Source organism: Diospyros lotus, chromosome 6 (genome assembly GCF_014633365.1).
Source record: "Diospyros lotus cultivar Yz01 chromosome 6, ASM1463336v1, whole genome shotgun sequence".
NCBI classification, from domain to species: domain Eukaryota; kingdom Viridiplantae; phylum Streptophyta; class Magnoliopsida; order Ericales; family Ebenaceae; genus Diospyros; species Diospyros lotus.
The window spans coordinates 15,639,772-15,661,109 of NC_068343.1; the positions used below are offsets into that span (position 1 = coordinate 15,639,772).

Genomic DNA, 21,338 nt, shown 5'->3' on the forward strand with positions numbered 1-21,338 from the left:
TATCAATCATCGGTACTAATGATTTAGAAGTTGATTGATAATTATGGCTTGTCGACCAAATGAATGGATTTTTTCGATCGATTGTGATTTTAGTTATCGTTTTATCTTTTGTCATAGTAATAATTGATTGATAATTAATTATAAAATGTATTTTAGCAAAATTTTATGATTATATTATATTAAGTTTAATATCTTTTTAATAGATTGACAAAAGTATTGAAAAAATTACTATAATACAATGTTTGAATTATAAAATTTGAATGTAACTATTGACACTAATAAGTTATTTAAACTATTCTTTGAATAAATAAAAGCCACCTTAAATAATACTTAAGAGGTAAAAGATACATGCAAGTAAAAAGAAATACAAAATTTTGAATCAAATTATTAGATAATAAATTTCCCTGAGAATTTTATTTTCCAATTATGAGCCTTTTCTCCATCTCCCCTCTTTAGAGCGTCTGCAGCGACTAACGAGGCTCCTTCGAGAGAGAGAGAGAGTTACATACATACATATATATAGATAAAAGACTGAAAGAGGGATCCGTGGCTTCTCCTCGGCCGATTCCCGTCCCTCTGCATCTCAAATTAACATCAACGGTGGCGGCGTTGTTTCGCTTTCGTTTTGCGGTCACAGCAGGTCAATCAGTGGTGTTCCAGGGGCCTGATTAGCCAAGTTTTTCCGGCAATGTTGGTGGCGAAGCCTGCCCAACCGCCAGCCTCCTCCGCAGCTGTCTTCTCCCTACGCTCCTCGCTCCTCGCTCTTGCAATACTAACCCTTATCTCCTTCACGTACCTCTCTCTCAAATCCCTCCACTTCCCTTCTCAATACAGCTCCTCAACTCCTCCTGAGGCTCTCCTTGCCCCTGCTTCCAAGGTACTCCTCCATTTTACTTCACATTATTTTTGTTTTCGAGGGAATTTCTAACTGATATCGTGGTTTTCTTTTGCGCTGGATGTGCCTTTAGGTGGTGGAAGCGAACGATGCCGAGGATTTGTCGGATGTTTATCATTTACCGGGGATATTTAGGCTGAACTATGCAGAGATGGAGAAGAAATTTAAGGTGTACATATATCCCGACGGAGACCCCAATACTTTCTATCAGACGCCGAGGAAGCTCACCGGCAAGTACGCCAGCGAGGGTTACTTCTTCCAGAATATCAGGGAGTCTCGGTTTCGTACAGACGATCCGTATCGGGCAGACCTGTTCTTCATCCCGATCTCTTGCCACAAGATGAGAGGCAAGGTGCAAATTTTCGTACCCTATTTCCACTTGATTTTCGGACAATGATTTCCATTATGCGAGCGAATTGATCAATATTAGCCCGTTAAATGCAAGATCCAAGTGTTCTTTAGGACCAGAATAATGGCATTGCTGTTTCTTTCAATTAAGAAACTTCCATGAAAGAACTATTACCGGAGCCTTTATTATTTCTAAATGTATATACCCGTAAAATTGCTTTTTTAATGAGATTTGCAACCAGGAATCAAAATACTGATTGCTCAGCTTCATTCCTCTAATACTCTGTATGTATATTATCTGATAGTGCAAGTTTTATAGGAGGAACTGGAATTATTATGTGACTTCTTTTTTGGAAAAAAGGTTTGGTTCGCTCTGTTGAGAATGGCAAAGGATTCTATCACATTCCTATTGGTACTGAGTGCAACTACTTTGGCTTCAAATCTGAGTGTGAAAAATGGTTATAATGCTACAGTTCATCTTGATACTATGTGTTTTTGCTTTAAATCTTGAAGTAAATGATCGAAATATGGAAGAACGCTTTTCTTATGAATATTGTTACCTTTTCTGGGTCAATTACTCAATATCTTTTCAAGTACCTTTTCACCCATGTCATGACAATGTGGAGAAAATTAACACTTTTTTTTATTAAATTCATATACAATTTGTCTGGAAGAAAAACTATCACAAGGATGTTTGCCAAAAAGTGGTTGAATGATGGTTCCACTTGAAAAAAAAAAGCAGCTGTAATTGAACCTTCTTACTTTTAAATGACAAAATCTGCTGTTGTACCACAAGAAAGTCACCATTGCAAAAATCTAGTTGCCATTGTTCCCTTCTGGCTCTCTATCTAACTGATAAAGTTAGTTGAACAAAGTGGGTGACCTGCCAGTTTGCAGATGAGTCAACCCCAAGATCCAACGTGGTCTTGATAATTATGATTTGGTGTACCGGTGTCAACAGGGTGAACTTGCATAATCTGAAGACTTATGTTATGTCTCTTCACTAAAATGTTCTAATCTTTATCTTGACTCCACCCGTGATCATGTTTGATAAATATTGACATCTGTGCCCAAATTCTCTTACAATAGTTTTCTACTGTACTGCAATGGTCATATGAAGCCTGTAGATAAGCTACCTTGCATTGGGTTGTTAATTTTCTGTCAACGGGAGGGTTGTTGTCTTGCATATAATAATTGTATGATGGTGTGCAGGGTACATCCTATGAGAACATGACCATAATTGTCCAAAACTATGTGGAGAGCTTAATATCGAAGTATCCTTACTGGAATAGAACGTTAGGTGCAGATCATTTTTTTGTTACGTGTCACGATGTTGGTGTAAGGGCAACTGAAGGTGTTCCATTTCTTGTAAAGAATTCAATTCGAGTTGTGTGTTCCCCAAGCTATGATGTGGGATTTATTCCACATAAAGATGTTGCTCTTCCTCAAGTGCTGCAGCCATTCGCCCTTCCAGCCGGAGGAAATGATATAGAAAACAGGTAAAATTGTGGAGTTTTTACTTGGTCATGCTGATTAAGCTAATAAATAGTTGTTCATGTACTAATCGAACACACACACTGGGATGAAGAAAAGATATGATAGATATCTCGTTCCTACTTGGTGTTTGTTTTGTCTTCTTTTGGTTGTTGATAGTTACCTGTTCATATTTTCTCCCATGAAATTATGAAACAGCTTTTAGTGAAGCCTATTAATTAAATCTAAAGATTGAATCTGCTTGAAATTTTAGTATCAGGCTCTATTTGAAGAAGGAAAGAATGAGAAGAAATTCTTTAGATTAGTTTATACCTTCCTCTTTATTATGCCTTTATGTGGCATTTCATGTTGGAGAATGGTTCATGTCTAACTTATTAACTGCCTCATAGGCTTAGGGCAAAGTATCTTTTAGTTTGCCACAACTTGGTGAAAAGCATGGTGAATATGATCTTGCGCATTATGGGTTTTCCATATATTTTCTAACTTTTAGATTTCTGCCTTTTAGTTTTTATTTTTATTCAATACAAACTTATGGTTTGTTATGGGCATAGTTTTAATTGCCTGTACATTAGGGGAGACCATCAATGAAAGTAGTGAATATATAAGAAAGGTGTACACAGTTTGACTTTCTAGATCATGATTTTATTGACTAAGCTGGATCTCATGGTTGCCTCATTGGCTTGGAATTTCACAATTCTAAGCAAGGATTTTAGTGCTGATTAAGATGCTATCAATCACACCAGAAGTAAATGACATGGGACTATATGACATTGCAAAGTAAACTATTGGATTTACTAATGGAAGATCTAGATGCTCCTTGGTACAGATTCCAATTAAAAATAAATAAATTTCTCTACCAATGAATATCAGATTGTTGTTAGACTTGTATGAGGGGCACTAAGCTATTCTTTTGGAGGTCGGGTCATTAGGGTCTAAGGTCTGTCAAGTAAATGACCTGACTGCTATGCAATAACCGATATGCTAACTCTTCAATGATGAAGGCCAAAAGTGAAAATTAGCAAAGAACTGAGGGATGAGAAGAAGAAGAGAAGAAACAAAGAAGAATACTAATAGTCATTACAGAGAAACAATGAGACAATAGAGAGAGTAGAGAAACTAGTATAGTAGAGATGAAGAAATGGGGCAGATTAGGAAATAGAGAATTAGAGAGACAGGGAGAATCTGAGAGCAATTCTCCAATATATCTGTATTCAATAATCAACAACCAAATTTGAATAGTCCTTACCTTGTTGAGGCACTTATATATTCCCAAAACTATCCAAACCAGAAATCTATTAAATTCTAAAGTAATTAGAACCCTTGGTATTCATCATCCAATTAGGAAAAATGGAAAAGGAGAAACTGCTTCATACTACTTATATTTAGGTATTTAATCTGATCCTAAAATCAAAAAGGATGTCAGGCAAGTGGAGGAACAACACTTTAGTGCCTATTATAGAGGAATCAAGCTAATTAGCCATACTATAAAATTTTGAGAGAAAGTGATTGAGCAAAGATTAAGATGAGAAATCAAGGTGTTTGATAACTAATTTAGTTTCATGCTTGGTAAGCAACAATGGAAGTTATATACTCGTTAAGGTGCTTAATGGAAAGATGTAGAAATTAAAAAAAAAAGAAAAAGGATTTACACACGGTGTTTATGTATAACAAAGTTCTTAGAGAAATCTTATGAGGGTGTTAGAGAAGAAAGGAGTTCAAATTGCTTATATACAAGATATAACAGACATGTATCATGGAGCAGAAACACATGCCAAGACATGTAGAGGAGATACTTCAATTACAATTGGATTACGACAAGGATTTGCATTAAACCCTCATCTCTTTGTCTTGATGCTGGATGAAAATGAACTCACTAAACATGTTCAAGCATAATTGCCTTGGGGGGCGTTTGTTAATCAAGATATGGGGTGCAAAAGCCAAGATATGGGATGTATCACGGACTTCTATCATTTCCAACATGTTTGTTAAGCTTATCTGACCATTCTTGGGAAAACCATTTTGTGACCTCTTATCTTGATTTTTCAAGATATGCATCTCTCTCCTTCCCCTCAAGATAAGCATATCTTGGTCCCTGCATATAAGAAAAAAATGACGCATGTGTTCTCTAATGCATTGCAAAAGATTTAACAAACAGTTTGATAAAAATCTTGGAATGCTTCCCAACCTTATCTTGACCATTCCATATCTTGATCCGAAAACCGTTCCGGGCTTATCTTGATATACCCTTATCTTGCTCATTTTAATAAACGTTACCTTGGTGTATTCCATTTGCAGATGACATGGTCTTGGTGGATGAGATAAAAGAAGGCATGGATACTATACTTGAGATATGGTGGAACAATTTACAATATAGATATTGTAAGTTAAGTAGATTGAAAACTAGATATATGAAATGTAACTTTAGTAGAAATATAACTGTGGATGATGTTATGGTAAAACTTGAAGATCAAGTCATCCCAAGAAAAGATCAGTTTAAATATCTTGGAATTGGATTAATCATCCAAAAAAATTAGGAGATTAATTGTCCATAGAATTAAGACATGATGGCTAAAATGAAAAAGTGCCTATTTCATCTTATGTTGATGGTAAGCTTCCACTAGAGCTAAGAGAAAAATTTTGTAGGATGGCTATAAGATTAGCTTTGTTTTTTCTTTAGATTGGGCAGTAAAGAACATGTGAGAAATGAGGATCATGCCATCACAAAGATGAGGATGTTATGGGAGATGCCAGCCCATGCAAGAAAAGATAAAATTAAAAATGAGGTTATTCGTAATAAGGTTAAAATGACTCCTCTTAAAGAGAAGATATGCCAGACATGATTAAGATAGTTTGATCATGTGAAAAGAAGATCAATAGGCGTTCATATGAGGAGAGTGAATGAAATAGAACAAGTCTTTGGCAAAAGATGTTGACGAAGACTAAAAAAAACTTTGTGGGAGACTTTTAGTTATGACATGAGTTATAAGGGTTTTACAAAAGATAAGGTCATAAATAAAAATGATTGGCAAGCAAAAATTCATGTAGGTTATCCACGTAGTGGCATTAAAGTTGGATATGTTGTATTTATTTTTACTACATATATTTAAGTAATAATTACATGAGTCATGATACTATGTAACAGTTCTTCTACCTTTAAACATTTGGCATCTTCTCCCTCTATAATATTTTCTAGTTGCTTTCTTGTTTGTTACTTTGTTAGTCTGTACAGAATTGTAACATCATAACGTGCAATTGAATTACCTGAACTCGTTGAGAATTTCAAATTTTATGTAATCAGTGGCTAGCATTGGTTTCCAAAACTTTTTCTATGTGATAAATAAACAAGCAATAAATATTTTTATGATCACCTTAAGGGGTAGAACTTGTACAAGAGAATTGGTATTACCTTGAAGGTTCAACTACTTGACACAAGTGAAGGTAATTATCCAAAAATTGCACAAAGGGTGAAATGCAAAATGAGTGTCTCTCTTGAGAAATGGTATACATAATTGACAGAAAAAGAAGAGAGGAAAACGAGAGATTGGAAGGAAGAGAATCATTCAATTCTATTAAGCTAGGACTACAAACATTCTTATTGAAACACTATAACTGCTATGTACAAATTACCTAAGTTAGATACAAGGTACAACTAATATATGCAATGCACCTAATACAATCAAACTAATATGAATTTTCATCACTCCCCCACAAGCAGGCGCATATATATCATATGGGCCTAGCTTGGAACAAATGTACTCAATCCTTGGACCTTGAAGGGCTTTAGTAAACATGTCAGCCAGTTGATCCATAGTCCCAACAAATGCTGTAGAAATCTCACCAGAAATCAGTTTTTCTTGCACAAAGTGACAGTCTATTTCAATATTCTTGGTCCTTTCATGAAAAACAGGATTGGAGGCAATATCAAGAGCAACCTGATTGTCACACAAAAGCTACATAGAACCTGAATCACCAATCTGCAGTTCCATAAGAAGTTTTTTTTGCCAAATAAGCTCACATGTAGTTAATGTCATGGCTCTATACTCAGCTTCAGCTCTAAACCTAGCAACATGTTGCTTTTGACTGTTCCAAAAAACCAGATTGCCTCCAACCAAAACACAACAGCCAAAAGTGGACCATCTATCAAATGGACAACATACCCAATTAGCATCTACATAACCAGTCACCTGTTTATGACCTCTATTCTCAACTAATAAACTTTTTCCAGGTGAACTCTTAATATATCATATATATCGTAAAATACTCACCAAAGCCTACTAATGACCATCACAAGGAGAATCCAAAAACTGACTAACAACACTAACAACAAATGTAACTCATGTCACTATATAATTCAACTTCCCAATTAGTCTTCTATAACACCCTGGATCATGAATAGGCTCCCCTCACCAGGAACAAGCTTAGAATTAGGATCCATTGTTTTATCAATGAGCCTAGAATCCAACATGTTTGTCTCCTCTAAAATACCAAGAGCGTACTTCTTTTGAGAGATACAAGTGTCATGCCCAGATCTAGCAACCTCAATGCCCAAGAAATGCCATAGCGGACCCAGATTTTTAGTTTGAAAATGAGTCTAGTCTTCAATTGAGAAACGCCTTGCTCATCATCACCAATAATGACAATATCATGTACATAAACAACCAAATAGATAAGACCATCAGGAGCATAGTGATAGAAAATAGAATGGTCGGCTTCATTCGTAGTCAATCCAAAAGATTGCACTAGAGAGCTAAAGCAACCAAGCCAACACCCAGGTGATTGCTTTAGACCATACAAGATTTTTTGGGGTGACAAATTAGGTGAGACTCCCTCTTAGCAACAAACCCAAGTGGTTGCTCCATATGAACCTCCTCAAGAAGATCACAATAGAGAAAAACATTTTTGATGTCAAGTTGATGAATAGGCCAATGTCTAATGGCAGCCATGGGAAGAAACAAATGAATGGAAGCAATCTTAATCATAGGGGAAAAGGTATCTCCATAATCAAGACCAAAGATTTTTGTATAACCCCTGGCAACCAGACACGTTTCCAATCTATCAATAGATCCATTAGGACCAACTCTAACAATAAAAGTCCATTGGTAACCAACTAAAGACTTTCCACGAGGAAGTGGAACTTGTTAAACTAGGAGCACTGATAGTCCAATTTCAATTGCCAAAATTCACACAAGCAATCACCAAATACTTACACAACAGAAAATGTAAAAGACAGAATTGAAAAGATGAGTTAATTAGATCAAACCACACAAGAAACACACGGTATATCCTGGTTCAGATCGACGGAAATCAGCCCTACATCCAGCTTACTCCAATCCAAAGAGCAATCCACTAGAACAAGAAATCAGTACACAGGAGTCCCTCTCTTCTCACACCCGTGAGTATAATCCTCTTACATGAAATTACAAAAGCTATTCTACTCACAGCCTTTCCTCTCTTTCACTGCACTCATTCAACAACATGAGAATAGAATGATTGATCCCAAGTGACTGCCCTATGCCCTCATATTTATAGACATTTTGGGCAGACTAACCTAGGAGTACATAAGACATCACAATCTCCAATATACCCCTAATACATTAATTACCGTTGGACAAAACCCTAATTAACTAATCTGCCACTTGCATATCATAACTGACTCCACTGATTTCTTCTAAGTCTCCAATGCTAAACTCAGGCAAAACCGTAACAAAACTAAATCCCAAAAACCATTAGCAAGCAAAGTAGAGATCACCTCATCCATAGCATGATGCCTAATAGGATGAGCAAGAGCCTCTGCATTTGTTTTAGGAAGAGAATGGATAGAAGATAAACAATGATATATCAAGAAAGTGTAAATAGGATGAAGATGATGAGAAGAATGAGTACCTCTGTATAGAGAAGGGTAAACTTGGCCAGAAACTGAAAGAATAATGGCGCTTGTAGGGAGACAAGCATCTGAAGTAACTGCAGCATTTGGAGGAACACAAGGTCAAGAAACCACACCATGTGAAGGAGCTGGAAGAGAAGGTCTGGAACAATGCTGATATGTCAATAGAGGACGAAGACGAAGCAAAGAAAGGACTAAACTCATTAAACGCAAATTAATAGTCTTTATATTTCCTTTATTATCTTTGTCCTAAATATTTGGGTTTTTACATATTTGGGTTCAGGATTTGCAATTTGGAAGTTTAACCTTAGTTCTTAGTGTAGAGCTGAAAGATTTATTACCATACTATAGAATTCCCATGGAATTATATGACACTCATAATTTGTCGCCTGCATTTACCCTTACTGTTTTTTGTCTAGCAAATTTTAGCAATTTCTTCTTTTTCCATTTTGTTCTTGATCATCATGCCGTTTGCTTCTATTTCATTAATCAACTATGTTGATTGTGTTTTTTGACCATTCTTTATTTTGTTTTGTTCAACCTATCTTCCTTTGTTAAAAGCATCCTCCTATAGTTTCTAGAAAATCCCACTGCAGTCTGTCACCCTATGTCAATGCAAGAAGGAAACCAGTTGTCTGGTTCTTTTGCAGTTGAGACCAAAACTTGCATATTCCCTTCTGTCATTTCTGTTCTTCCAATTTAGGCCTTATTGGTGAGATTAGGTTTTAGTTAGCATAGGAAGTATTAATTCAACTTCTATATGATGTAGGTGGAACACCTTATCTCTCAGGTCATTGCTTGAACTAACCCTTTTCTAATTCTGCAGGACAACTTTGGGTTTCTGGGCAGGTCATAGAAACTCTAAAATTAGAGTTATATTAGCAAGAGAATGGGAGAATGATACAGAACTTGACATTTCAAACAACAGAATAAACAGGGCTGCTGGGCCTCTATTATATCAAAAGAGATTCTACAGGACTAAGTACTGCATATGTCCTGGTGGTTCTCAGGTCAACAGTGCTCGAATAGCTGATTCGATCCATTATGGATGCATTCCTGGTAAGACTATTCTTCCAGAAGTTGAATTAAGGCATGAAATTCTTTCCATGTAACCTTTTCCTGTCTTATCTCCTAAATGCCATAGAAAATGCTTGTGCCTACTGGATAATTATTTAATTATTCCATAAGCATAAACCTTAATCGCATTCATATTATGATGTTTATCTTTCTCTAATGTAGCATTAGTTCTTCTTTCTTTCTTTTGTTCTTTTTCAAACAGAATTAATACTTTCAAGGAAAAAAGACATCCCGCTCCTTGAATTGATGCATTCACCAACAAATTGTAATTGCTTCACAATATGGCCTATCTGTATACCAAAACAAAAGCATGCGAGTTCAAGAGTTCCCAGTACGAAAATAAGATGTTAGTAATATAACCTACTTCAAAAATGTGTGAAGGATAAGCTACATTTAACATCCCTAGTTTTACCCTTTCATGTACACGAACAAATATCAAAAGTGAGTTGATAGTGAGATAGCCCACCTCTGTACTTCAACATCTCTACACCATCAATAAAAAGGAGAGCTAAAACAAAACTAGATACTGTGAAATGGGTCCTGAAGAGGACGAAGGTAAAGCCCCTTGAATATTCATTGTTTGTGGGGACAATAAAGGCGTCCTAAATACAAAGTTCATAAAACAGACAAATAGAAATAAATTTAAGCATAAAATAGACAAATAGAAACAAATTCATGCTTGAATTTTTCAATACAACCTTTCAAAACTCATTGAGGGATAGCATTAAAAAGTGAACCTTGCATAATTCAAACATCACAATTAATTTGTCATTTTCCATTTAAATTGAACATTTACAATTATTGTGCAAACCACAATCTGACCATAGTGTTGCATTGCCTTGTGAACAAGGTGGTGAATTGTAACCATGAACACATCTGTCCAATTGGTGAACCACAAACCATATTATTGTCTATAGCCAGCCTATTTCACAACAGTCCAAGGGCCCCAGTGAATATTGGTCCTTGTCTATAGCAGCCTATTTCACATCAGTAAATTTTAGTTAGTGCTCAAGACCTCATTTCCTTAGTTTCTTATGGCTCCATAGACATTGGAATAATCCCAATGAAAGATGATAAAGAATCTATTGCTGGCATTGTAATTTGTAACTGATACAGAATCATTTGGAGAGAAGAATAAAGTATAAATGATAGAAAAAATGGAGGAAGAATATAGCCAATTCTATATAAAAAATTATTAATACCAAAATCTATTTAAGTCCTTAAGTCATAGGTGTTCATACACTCCCATAACAATAACATACAACAACATATCTAGCCTTTATCTCACTATATGGGATCAGCTACATGAATTCTAAACTTCCATGTATTTATGTCTTTTTGTCATATTTTCATTTAGGTCCATACATTTCATATCAAACTTTAATGTCTCTCCCAAAGTCTTTTTGGGTTTTCTTTTACCTATTTTTTTGACTAATTGTTCCATTTCATCAATTCTCTTCACATGAGCGTCTCTTGATCTTCTTCTCACATGACCAAACCATTTTAGTTTAGTCTCTCTCATTTTCTCCTCGATTGGCACTACTTCTACCTTATTACGAATAATCTCATTTCTAATTTTATATTTTCTTGTATGGCTGCACATCCATCTTAGCATCCTCATTTCCGCTACGCTCATCCTTATCTCTCATAACAATATCTAAATAAATTAAATATTGATCAAAACCAAACCAAATATATATATATATGCACACACATACATACATATATTCTTTTTCCAGTGCAAGGTAAATTTTTATTTTATTTATTTTTTTTTGTATGAGTAAATTCCGTAAACATTTCTGATGATAAATCATAACATCTAGAAAAGCTGAGCAATTTTAATATCCAGCCTTGCAAACACCTTTTTATTCCAGGTCTTCATATCTTCTTTAGCATCTTTAGTTTCATAGTAAGCTGAAAACTGGGGTCGTCCTCCATACCCTTCACCAACCCTTTAACTCCAGAATCCCCTCTCTCAACTACATGTTTCTTACTGGATATGAAGTAATTAAGAAAATGGCCTTGAGACAGTCTGAGGTAGGCAAGATTGACTTGCATCCTTGAGTACTCCTCCAATATCCAGATATCAAGAATTCATCAATCATAGACATACAATAAGCAATCTCTTCTGTCTCACCAGGTAAAATTCCCTCTTCCTGTTGGAAAATCCTTCCAAGATTTCTGACCAATAAATCTAAGAAGTTTAGTGTCACCGAATGTACCTTGGTAAAGATGAACAAGGGTAGTTCCAGGAGTCTGCTGCTTACACAACCTGCCACCATATTAATTGGATCTTAGATTCCCAACAATCAAAAGAACGACATCCCCTGAACTCATAAAAGGCAAGAAACAGGGTAGATACCAACAGCCATCTGTCTTGCATAGTGTCCTAGTTTGCCACAAAACATTACCCCTGCAGTATCTGCAGCACATGAGGACCCTAAATGCACCCACCTACCACCCCTCAAGCTCCTCATTACTTCGCTCTCCATTTTTCTTTCCATTACAGAAACTAAGTGCCTGTTTGATATTGCCATAAAATCTTTGCGTTTCTGAGAGTCAATTTTTTTTTTTAAAAAAAAAGGTTCTTGCGGGAATAATCTTGATTGTTTTGAAACTAATTCTACTTGTTGCTTCTGCATCTGCTTCATTTTTGCCTTCATGCAGAAGTGCCTTATGCTATCAGCAAAAGCACTTGTCTACCAACCAACATGTCCAAACTATGTGGTATATATATGGCCGCATGTTATATGCAGACCACCTATTATCCGAGGGACTTAAAAAGCAAAAATTAGGGGAGAGATTAAATGAAAAGAGTTATATTTTCTTTCAGCTCCAGTAACTATTGCTGTAAATCCTGGTTGGAATTCCCTATCATAGGAATCTACATCGGCAGCCTTGTATACAGGCACAATTTAATCCTAACTATAAACATAATTTTTGAATCCAGATCCTATCATGACTATAATTGCCTAGTAAAAATGAAAACAAAATAAAGTAACAAGTTAAATTCTAATTAAAATCTAATTTCTAAAATCAAAATAGGAAAAAAAGAAAATATTGTTATAATTATCCCTATCAATTACTGTTCTTTTATTCTTTAACAAAAACCACCTGTTTACACAAAGGTAAATTGGCCAACCTCAGATGCCACTACCAAACTCCATGATGATTTAACTGATGCCAGATGTCTGTCTGGTTTATGAAGTATGGAAAATGCTAGTGTTACTCCATGGACTACATCATGGGCTACATAATGTAGTTAAAATGTCCAAAATACCCCTCACCCAAAGTGAGAAAGTGAGGCGACATGAAGTAGTGAGGCGCATGACTAAAATACTCGTCACCTAAGGCAGTGAGGCGGCACAAGGCGGTGAGGTGAGGGGTATTTTTGTTATTTATGATGTATTGTGTAGCTCATGGTGTAGTCCATAGAATACCAATAGCATGGTCCATGAAGTATTCTGCAAAATTAGAATGGCGACTCCTGAAATCCTGGTGCAGCTGCCACCAATTCTAGTGTTAAAATCATTTTGTTTTCATGATAGAATTTTATTTATCCTTGCTAAAATGCCTTTGGAAGGTGTAACCAGTTTTTAGGTTCTTTATTGCAGTAATACTTTCGAACTTTTACGATCTTCCATTCAATGACATACTTGATTGGAGAAAATTTGCTGTTGTACTCAAAGAGATTGACGTGTATCAACTGAAGCAGAAGTTGAAGGAAATACCTTACACCCAGTTTGTTGCTTTGCACAACAATTTAGTTAAGGTAAGAACGTCTTCATTACTGATTTTTATATTAATTAGTCCAATCAATTCATGGTTCAAGAAAAGAACAAGGATTGGTTTTAATGAATGTTAAATGTGATGATTTTTCAGGTGCAGAAGCACTTCCAGTGGAATTCGCCTCCCATCAAGTATGATGCTTTCCACACGGTCATGTATGAGCTCTGGCTGCGCCACCGTGTGATTAAGTACTGATGATATTTTAAATGCACATACACTTCTACTTGTAGTTGGCCATTTACACACTCCACTGCACTGCACGGTTGCCCTTTCGCAACCCTTTAAAGCTTTTGTATATTACAACCACCTTCAGGTCCTCATGAAGAAAAAGAAGATGGTAGGATACTTGAGTCAAATCAATCACTAATCCTTTGTTTCTTTCTGCTCAAACTGAAATTGCCTCACCTTTGTAAGCGTCTCTGGGTTTAATTTATTTATTAAATTATATTTTTGTTTTGTTTTTGCTCTGGTTTGAAGATGAAAACAGTTAGGCTCGACAAAGGTTTATTTGGATGGATAATTATGCCTATACATCTATTCTTAGACAAAGTGAGATGATTTGTTGCCCCGGCGCGGGCTAACTGGGGGCTGGAGGCCCATCGGGGGGGGGGGGGGGGGGGGGGGGGGGGGGGGGGGGTGGGCCCCACCACCCCCATGGGCCCACGCCCTGTTTTTAAAAGTGCTTGCATCGAGTAATTATTATGTTGCTTGATACGAGTAACATAATAATTCTATCCTAGATAAATATATAAGTGTATTGAGATTTTTTTTTTTTTTTTTTTTTGTGCCAAGTGATATATGAAGACATCTTAATTTCTTGTGATGTTGGGTATAAAACTCGCAGCAACCAAGATGGCGTCCACAATTTTGTGGGGGAAATGCCATTGTATTCATGACATTGTGGTATTTTGTACAAAAATGTTGTATTGTACAATAGAAATGGTGGTGTACAAAACATTTTTCCCACCGTTTAGGGTACTGATGACTTTGGATACCATAGCATTGAAGCAAAAAATAATAAATATCCCGTAGATTTCATTTTAAGAAATATTTTTGACGTTTAGGTTAAACAAAGGGATGAAATTTTTATTTTTCTTTTTTTTTCTTTCTTCTCCCATTTGTCCTTGATTTTATAAAAATAAATAACAATTAATAGTCATTAGAAGAACCAAATTTGATTTTTCAAAGAGAGAGAGAGAGAGAATGAATCCTGGAGGATTTATTGGTGGGAATTCTCAAATGGGATAGAATTAAGGGTGTGTTTGATTAGAGGATGGAAAGTGGGAGTGGAATTTTAATTTCATAGAATTTTAATTCTCACTCCATCCTTAGGAATTTTAATTTTATGGAATTCCAATTCTCACTCCACCCTTAGGAATTTCAATTCCTTGATTTCAAGGAAAATCTCTATTTTTTGAACTATAAGAGAATTCGAATTTTATGAAAAAAAAAAAAAAACTGTTTAATAGATTTTCTTAGAATTTGGGTAAAAAATGAATTATACTCTCATTTTCCACCCTTATCAAATGCACCCTAAGAATTTTCGGATAGGTTAGAATTTGTCGATTTTTTAATGGGCTAGAATTAGGGATGCCAAAAATTTTTGCCTTGTACGAAAAAAATCAACAGTAAATTTTTGGGATGGGGAGGTAGGGAGGGATTATTAATCCCCATCTTGCTTTATAGTATATATACTAGTGGATCACCCATGCGATGCATGGATATCATAAAAAAAAAATGTTAAAGTAAAAGTTATATAATTTAGTAGTTACAATAAATGAAAATCACAATAAAAAAGTAAAGAATAAATAAAATAGTCGTGTTATAATCATGAAAATATAACAAAAAGATTACAGATTTTGAAAGATTTCCTTATATATATTCAAGGGTAGACGAACAATTAAAAGCACGTAACTCTATCCCGAAATCATGTAAAAAATAAATCTAAATTAACATGTAATACAATAAGCAATGCGTACAAAATACAAAAATTACACAATAACATGAAAAAAAAAAATAAACGATAACCTATCTCTTTATTCTAAAATATGCATTTAAGGGTATAGACATTTTTTTTTTTTTATTTTCACGTGTATTTGTCTCATATGTGCATACCACACGAACCCTAAATCCCTAATTTTTCTTAGTTGCATTCACATTACTCACTTGACAGAATTGTGGTGTTATGTTACACCAAAAAATCAAACTGTGTAAAAAAATGCGGTTAAAATTTATTAAGTAAAAGTAAAAAAGAAGAGAAAATTTGAAAAGAATAATCGAGAAAGGAGAAGAGAGGAAACGGAAGAGTTGAACGGGAATGGAGAGGAAGAAGAGATAAAGATATTTACTTTTTTTTATTAATTTATCTTCCTTCAAATTCTCTTATTTCTCTCAATTTATCAAATTACATGGCACCATTAAGTTTCTCTTTTTTTTCACGCTTTGTCACACAATTTGAATCTTACTCACTTAACATAATTTTCAAAACACAAATTTAATTTGCATTTAATTTCTCCAAGTCCAACATATAGCACATCTTCAGAGTAGACTAATGGAAAAAAAGAGAATTAAATAAATGACAATAATCAATTAAGTTGAAAAATAAAATTATGATATTTAAAATTATAAAAAATAAATTTAAATTAATTAAATTATATGTAAAATAAAGATAATTTAAATAATCAATTAATTATATAAATAATAATAATCAAAATTTTAAAATTGATTATCTATACATAACTTTACATATTTCTCCTAACAATTAATTACCACATTTAAGATAGGTCAAATTTTTAAGGAAGTAAAAAAAAAAGTTAAAAAATAAAATTATAACATTTAAGTTATATATAAAATTATAATATTTAAAATTATAAGAAAATTAATTTAAATTAATTAAACTATATATAAAATAAAAATAATTTAAATAATCAATTAATTATATAAATGATAATTATCAAATTTTCAAAATTGATTATCCATGACTTTACATATTTCTCTTGGCAATCAATTACTACATTTAAGACAGGTTAAATTTTTAAGAAAGTAACAAAAAAAAGTTAAAAAATAAAATTATAATATTTAAATTATATATATATAATTATAACATTTAAAAATATAAAAAATAAATTTAAATTAATTAAACTATATATAAAATAAGAATAATCAAATATTCAAAATTGATTATCCATACATGACTTTACATATTTCTTTTGACAATCAATTACCATATTTAAGACATATCAAATTTTTAAAAAAGCAACAAAAAATAAAATAAAGTTAAAAAATAAAATTATAACATTTAAAATTATAAAAAAAAATAAATTAATTAAACTATACAAAATAAAGATAATTTAAATAATTAATTAATTATATAAATGATAATAATCAAATTTTCAAAATTAATTATACATACATGACTTTACATATTTTTCCTAACAATCAATTACCACATTTAAGATATGTCACATTTTTAAGAAAGCAACAAACAAAAATAAAGTTAAAAAATAAAATTATAACATTTAAAATTATAAAAAAATAAATTTAAAATAATTAAACTATATATAAAATAAAGACAATTTAAATAATTAATTAATTATATAAATAATAATAATCAAAATTTTAAAATTGATTATCTATACATGACTTTACATATCCCTTCTAACAATCAATTATCACATTTAAGACAAGTCACATTTTAAAAAAAGCAACAAAAAAATAAAGTTAAAAAATAAAATTATAACATTTAACTTATATATAAAATTATAACATTTAAAATTATAAAAAAAAATAAATTTAAATTAATTAAACTATATATAAATAAAAATAAAATAAAAAATTTACTTGACAATCGATATTCGACAGTATTACTTAATATCTCAAAATTTCTCCCGATTTAAAAAAGTCTCATTTTTTTGTAATTTATTTCAATTAAGATTTTATGCTAATATTTAAAAATTAATAATATAGATAAATTAATAATATTTATCTTGGCTCTTCATATATCAGCATCCTTACACATTCTCCAAATACTATTCAGTCATGAGAAAAACCATTTACATGTTCTAAGAACTACATGTTTTTCACAAATCTAGACTTAATTAATGACCTATAAAAATTTCATTTCAGGTAAGCAAAAAAAATTAAAAAAACATAATAAAATATCAAAATAGTAACTGGAAATGGGCAAGAAAAAATTTGACGGCTGTTTTGTTATAATATATATATAGATGTAATCTAAAATTATAGTTATATATTACATATAATTCAATTATATTTTTATATAAAATCACAACTTTCATTTTATAATTATATATAGATATATATACTCTAATGGCAAACACTTTCTAGCTTCTAAATTAGTAATTTATTTATTTATTATTATAGAATAATTAATAAAAAAACATTAATCATTTTTTTTGGCGAACGAGAATTCCTATTCTTGCTTTGTCCTCCTTTTGAGCATAGTTAGGGTTCAATTTTAGTGTCTTATTGGGATTATCATCTTTATATGATTTCTCGTTACTTGTATTTTCGATTTCGACAGAAAAAATAAATCGTAGATGAATATTTTGTCTCACTGCGCAAGGTAAGAAATTGAACCCATGATCTACTAGTGAGAATCTTAGTTTATTATAATCCAACCCTTTAATTTATGCCTTGGGAGTAATTTTTTTTTTTTTCTTTTTAGTGTCCTATTGGAGACAAGGAAGGGTTTGGGATATAAGCTCAAGGATAGGGAAAGTCACCTCATCTCGTTACCATCCCTAGCTAGAATTAATTTGAGCCCTTGATATTTGAAACTGGTGACATGCTAATCCAATAAGATGGTGCTCTTGATACTATCTCTTTATTATACTACAATCTACAAATTTAAGAGTATTTATAATCTCTATTCACATGGTTGTGTCCATTTTCTTCATGTTTTTCATCCTCCAATTTTTTTTGTTTTTATTGATCAATGTGTCTTTGGTGTCCCTCCAATCGTGTAGAATCTACTGTCACATCACACTCTTCGAGTATGTTATTAAACTAAAATTAAAATATATTTTTTAACTTTTATTGTTAAATAATGTTCATCCTCTTAATTCATGTAGTAAGTTGCCTCGACTACTTTTTCGTAAGTTTATAAAGAAAAATTATTACTAGCGAATCCCACCTCTAATTCATTTTGAAATGTCATAATTTATTCTAAATTATTAATTAAGGGTGAAAAATTAGAATTTTAACACACATAAATATATTTATATTTAACTTCAATAATATTATCATTTTATATTATTTTTAAGTTATTTTCAATTTAGGATTGTCGTTTTTCATGATTTTCGGTACTCGTGTTTTCAATTATGTTAGAAAAAGTAAATTGTAAGTTGGGTATTTATCCCTTATGCAGGGTCATGATCAAACTAACAACTGATTAGATTGACATCGATATATTATTCATCCGACCACTCAACCTATGTATCGGAGACTTAAGTTGTCTTTAACTTGCTCTTAGGTTTAAGGGACCTATTAATTTATTCTAAAATATTGATTACAGATGAAAAATTAGAATTTTATTGCATATAAATGCATTTAGATTCAACTTTAGTGATATTGACATTTTATATTATTTTCAAGTTATCTTTTGACTCACCTTTCGGTTTAAGGGATTGATTGATTTCTTTTTTCTTTGCCATGGCTATCACCTAACATTATCCAACTTAAAATTTTAAAGTATACAAACCAAAATAAAAAAAATTGTGAAAATTTTTCAAAGACTAGAAGAACCATAATTTGACCTCGAATAAAAATATCATCTCAAAAGGAAACATGTTGAGCATTCAGAAATCATTATCAACAAAAGAACAGATAAATTTAAGACAAAAGCGAATCTATTTCACCAAAATAAAATTTATAAAGGAATTACACAAAATTCTCATTTACAAAAACTCTCATACTCTCTAATCTATCTCTCTAGATACTCTCAAGCTGAAAAGATGTTCTAAAATTGAGATACCATATACAAGATGGGAGAAGGTATTTATAGGAGGAGTCGTTCTACAAGGCCGGACGGGTCTACTGAGCGGCTCACAGAGAGGGGGCAAAAAGACGATTTTGTCCCCGCTCACTTTACAAATTTACAAAGCGGCCACTACCCCTTCTCGCTCTGCGCGTCTTCCCTGCCTGCCATGGCTGCCGCTCGCCTCTCCACCGCGTCTCGTTGTAGTCACCCGGTCTCACCTTCGTCACCTCGGCGCCTCGCCAACAATCGATACAGCTATTGTCTGTTAGGCGGTGAGGCGAGGCCGGGCGACTGCAGTGAGAAGCAGCGAAAAGGCGAGTGGCGGCCATGACAGATAGGGAAGACGCGCAGAACAGGGGGGAATCCATGGGAGGTGGAGAGGGAGAGCAGGGCGTGAAAGCAAAATGATCTTTTTGCCCCCTTTCGATAAACTCATCGATAAGCTTGTCGGATTCTCTAGCATTTTACTTATAGGAGATCTGATGTTGCCTAGCTTGCTACCAAAGTAACTTGCTGCCAAAGGTGCTTGCTGGCAAAGTAATGAACAGTGGCCGACTTGCTGCCAAAGTGATGAACAGTTGCTGGACGCTGGACATCTTCAAAATATTGCTCAATGGGTTATAATATTGATTTTATTAAGGTTTGATCTCATTGAATTTGGCCTAAAATCGATTGTTTTTGCAGATTAATTATGCTGTTCAATCTAAATTACTAAATTAATCATGTGTTTTTGCACACAATTAAGATTATCATGAAATGAATTTTCCTAAAATCTAGATCATAAGAGAAGTCATACATAGACACACTCATGGGTAAAATAGTCTATCATGAATAATTTATTAAAATTCCAAGACACCATTAAGAGAAAAGAGAGAATTATGCTGTATTTTTGCACAAGAAACAACGAGAGAGTGTCCCATCGCTACTAGTAATTTATTGTAATTACCGTAAGTTTTTGGATTATAGTGCAATAAGTTAAAAATTAATGATAAAAGTAAAAATAATAAATAAAATATAAAATAAAAAAATAGCCAATTACAACGGACCGTCCACCTTTACAACTCCGTTTGTTAAAATAAGATAAAATTACATCAAAATAACTTATTCAAATGGAGAAAAATAAATTTATTTAAAAAATTTAAGACAAAAAGTCATATAGTTTCTTTTCAGATAAATTTAACAAACACAATAGAAAACACTTTTTGTTCGGTATACTTTTCATATCTCATTTTTTTTTATCTATATCTTGATTAACAAATACTACCTTAAAAGAATAATAACAATTATTATTCAAGAAATTAGTAATCTCACTTAGACGATGCCTTTATGATTTAAAGCCTTCAATTAATTCAAAAAAATTTGTCTCATCTCTCGTAACATCTCTTGAACTATCCGGATTCATAAAAACAACTTACAATTACAAGAATGCCCTTATATCTAATTATACATAATTCCACGTTAGGTGCATAAAGATTGTGTTAGAATGTCATTTCTAGTTGTTTGTCATTAGGTTCCTGTTCAAATATTCCTTCCCGTAACAACCATATATTCTCGCATGGCAGCGGACACGCACGCACGCATGCATGCCCCTACCCAGCCGGAAGCAACCGCGAGCGCGCGTGTTGAGGGGAAGGAGACAAAGGGTGGAGGTGGTGGCATCTGGACATGGCGGCCGGCCTCTTGATGCTCTCTTCGGCCCTCCCATTCCACTTCTATCTAGTTTCTAGAACTAGAGAAAGAAACCAAGAGACACGCTACAACATTACACTCCCATACCATACATATGCATATAAATAAAACTATTCACTAGGAAAAGCAAATTATATATTTATCCATGTTCTAAGTGTTTA

General features: G+C 33.2%; 1 protein-coding gene across 2 annotated transcripts; it reads left to right on the forward strand.

Annotated features, from left to right (window-relative positions):
* Positions 1–471: 471 nt before the first annotated feature.
* Positions 472–13,949, forward strand: LOC127804931 (probable glycosyltransferase At5g03795). Of its 2 annotated transcripts, XM_052342035.1 has the most exons (6): positions 472–877; positions 969–1,247; positions 2,456–2,742; positions 9,448–9,680; positions 13,313–13,470; positions 13,581–13,949. In XM_052342035.1, exons 1-6 carry the CDS (start codon positions 689–691, stop codon positions 13,680–13,682), a joined length of 1,248 nt encoding a protein of 415 aa, XP_052197995.1. In that variant the 5' UTR covers positions 472–688; the 3' UTR covers positions 13,683–13,949. The 2 variants fall into 2 exon arrangements, with proteins under 2 accessions (XP_052197995.1, XP_052197996.1); XM_052342036.1 differs by lacking the exon at positions 13,581–13,949 and having other exon boundaries at positions 13,299–13,428.
* The last annotated feature ends 7,389 nt before the right edge of the window (positions 13,950–21,338 follow it).

Coding starts and splice junctions, on each gene's coding strand:
- LOC127804931 (XM_052342035.1), top strand. CDS start 689: ATGTTGGTGGCGAAGCCTGCCCAACCGCCAGCCTCCTCCGCAGCTGTC. Junction 9,681..13,312: donor CCATTATGGATGCATTCCTG/GTAAGACTATTC, acceptor TCTTTATTGCAG/TAATACTTTCGAACTTTTAC. Junction 13,471..13,580: donor TGCACAACAATTTAGTTAAG/GTAAGAACGTCT, acceptor ATGATTTTTCAG/GTGCAGAAGCACTTCCAGTG.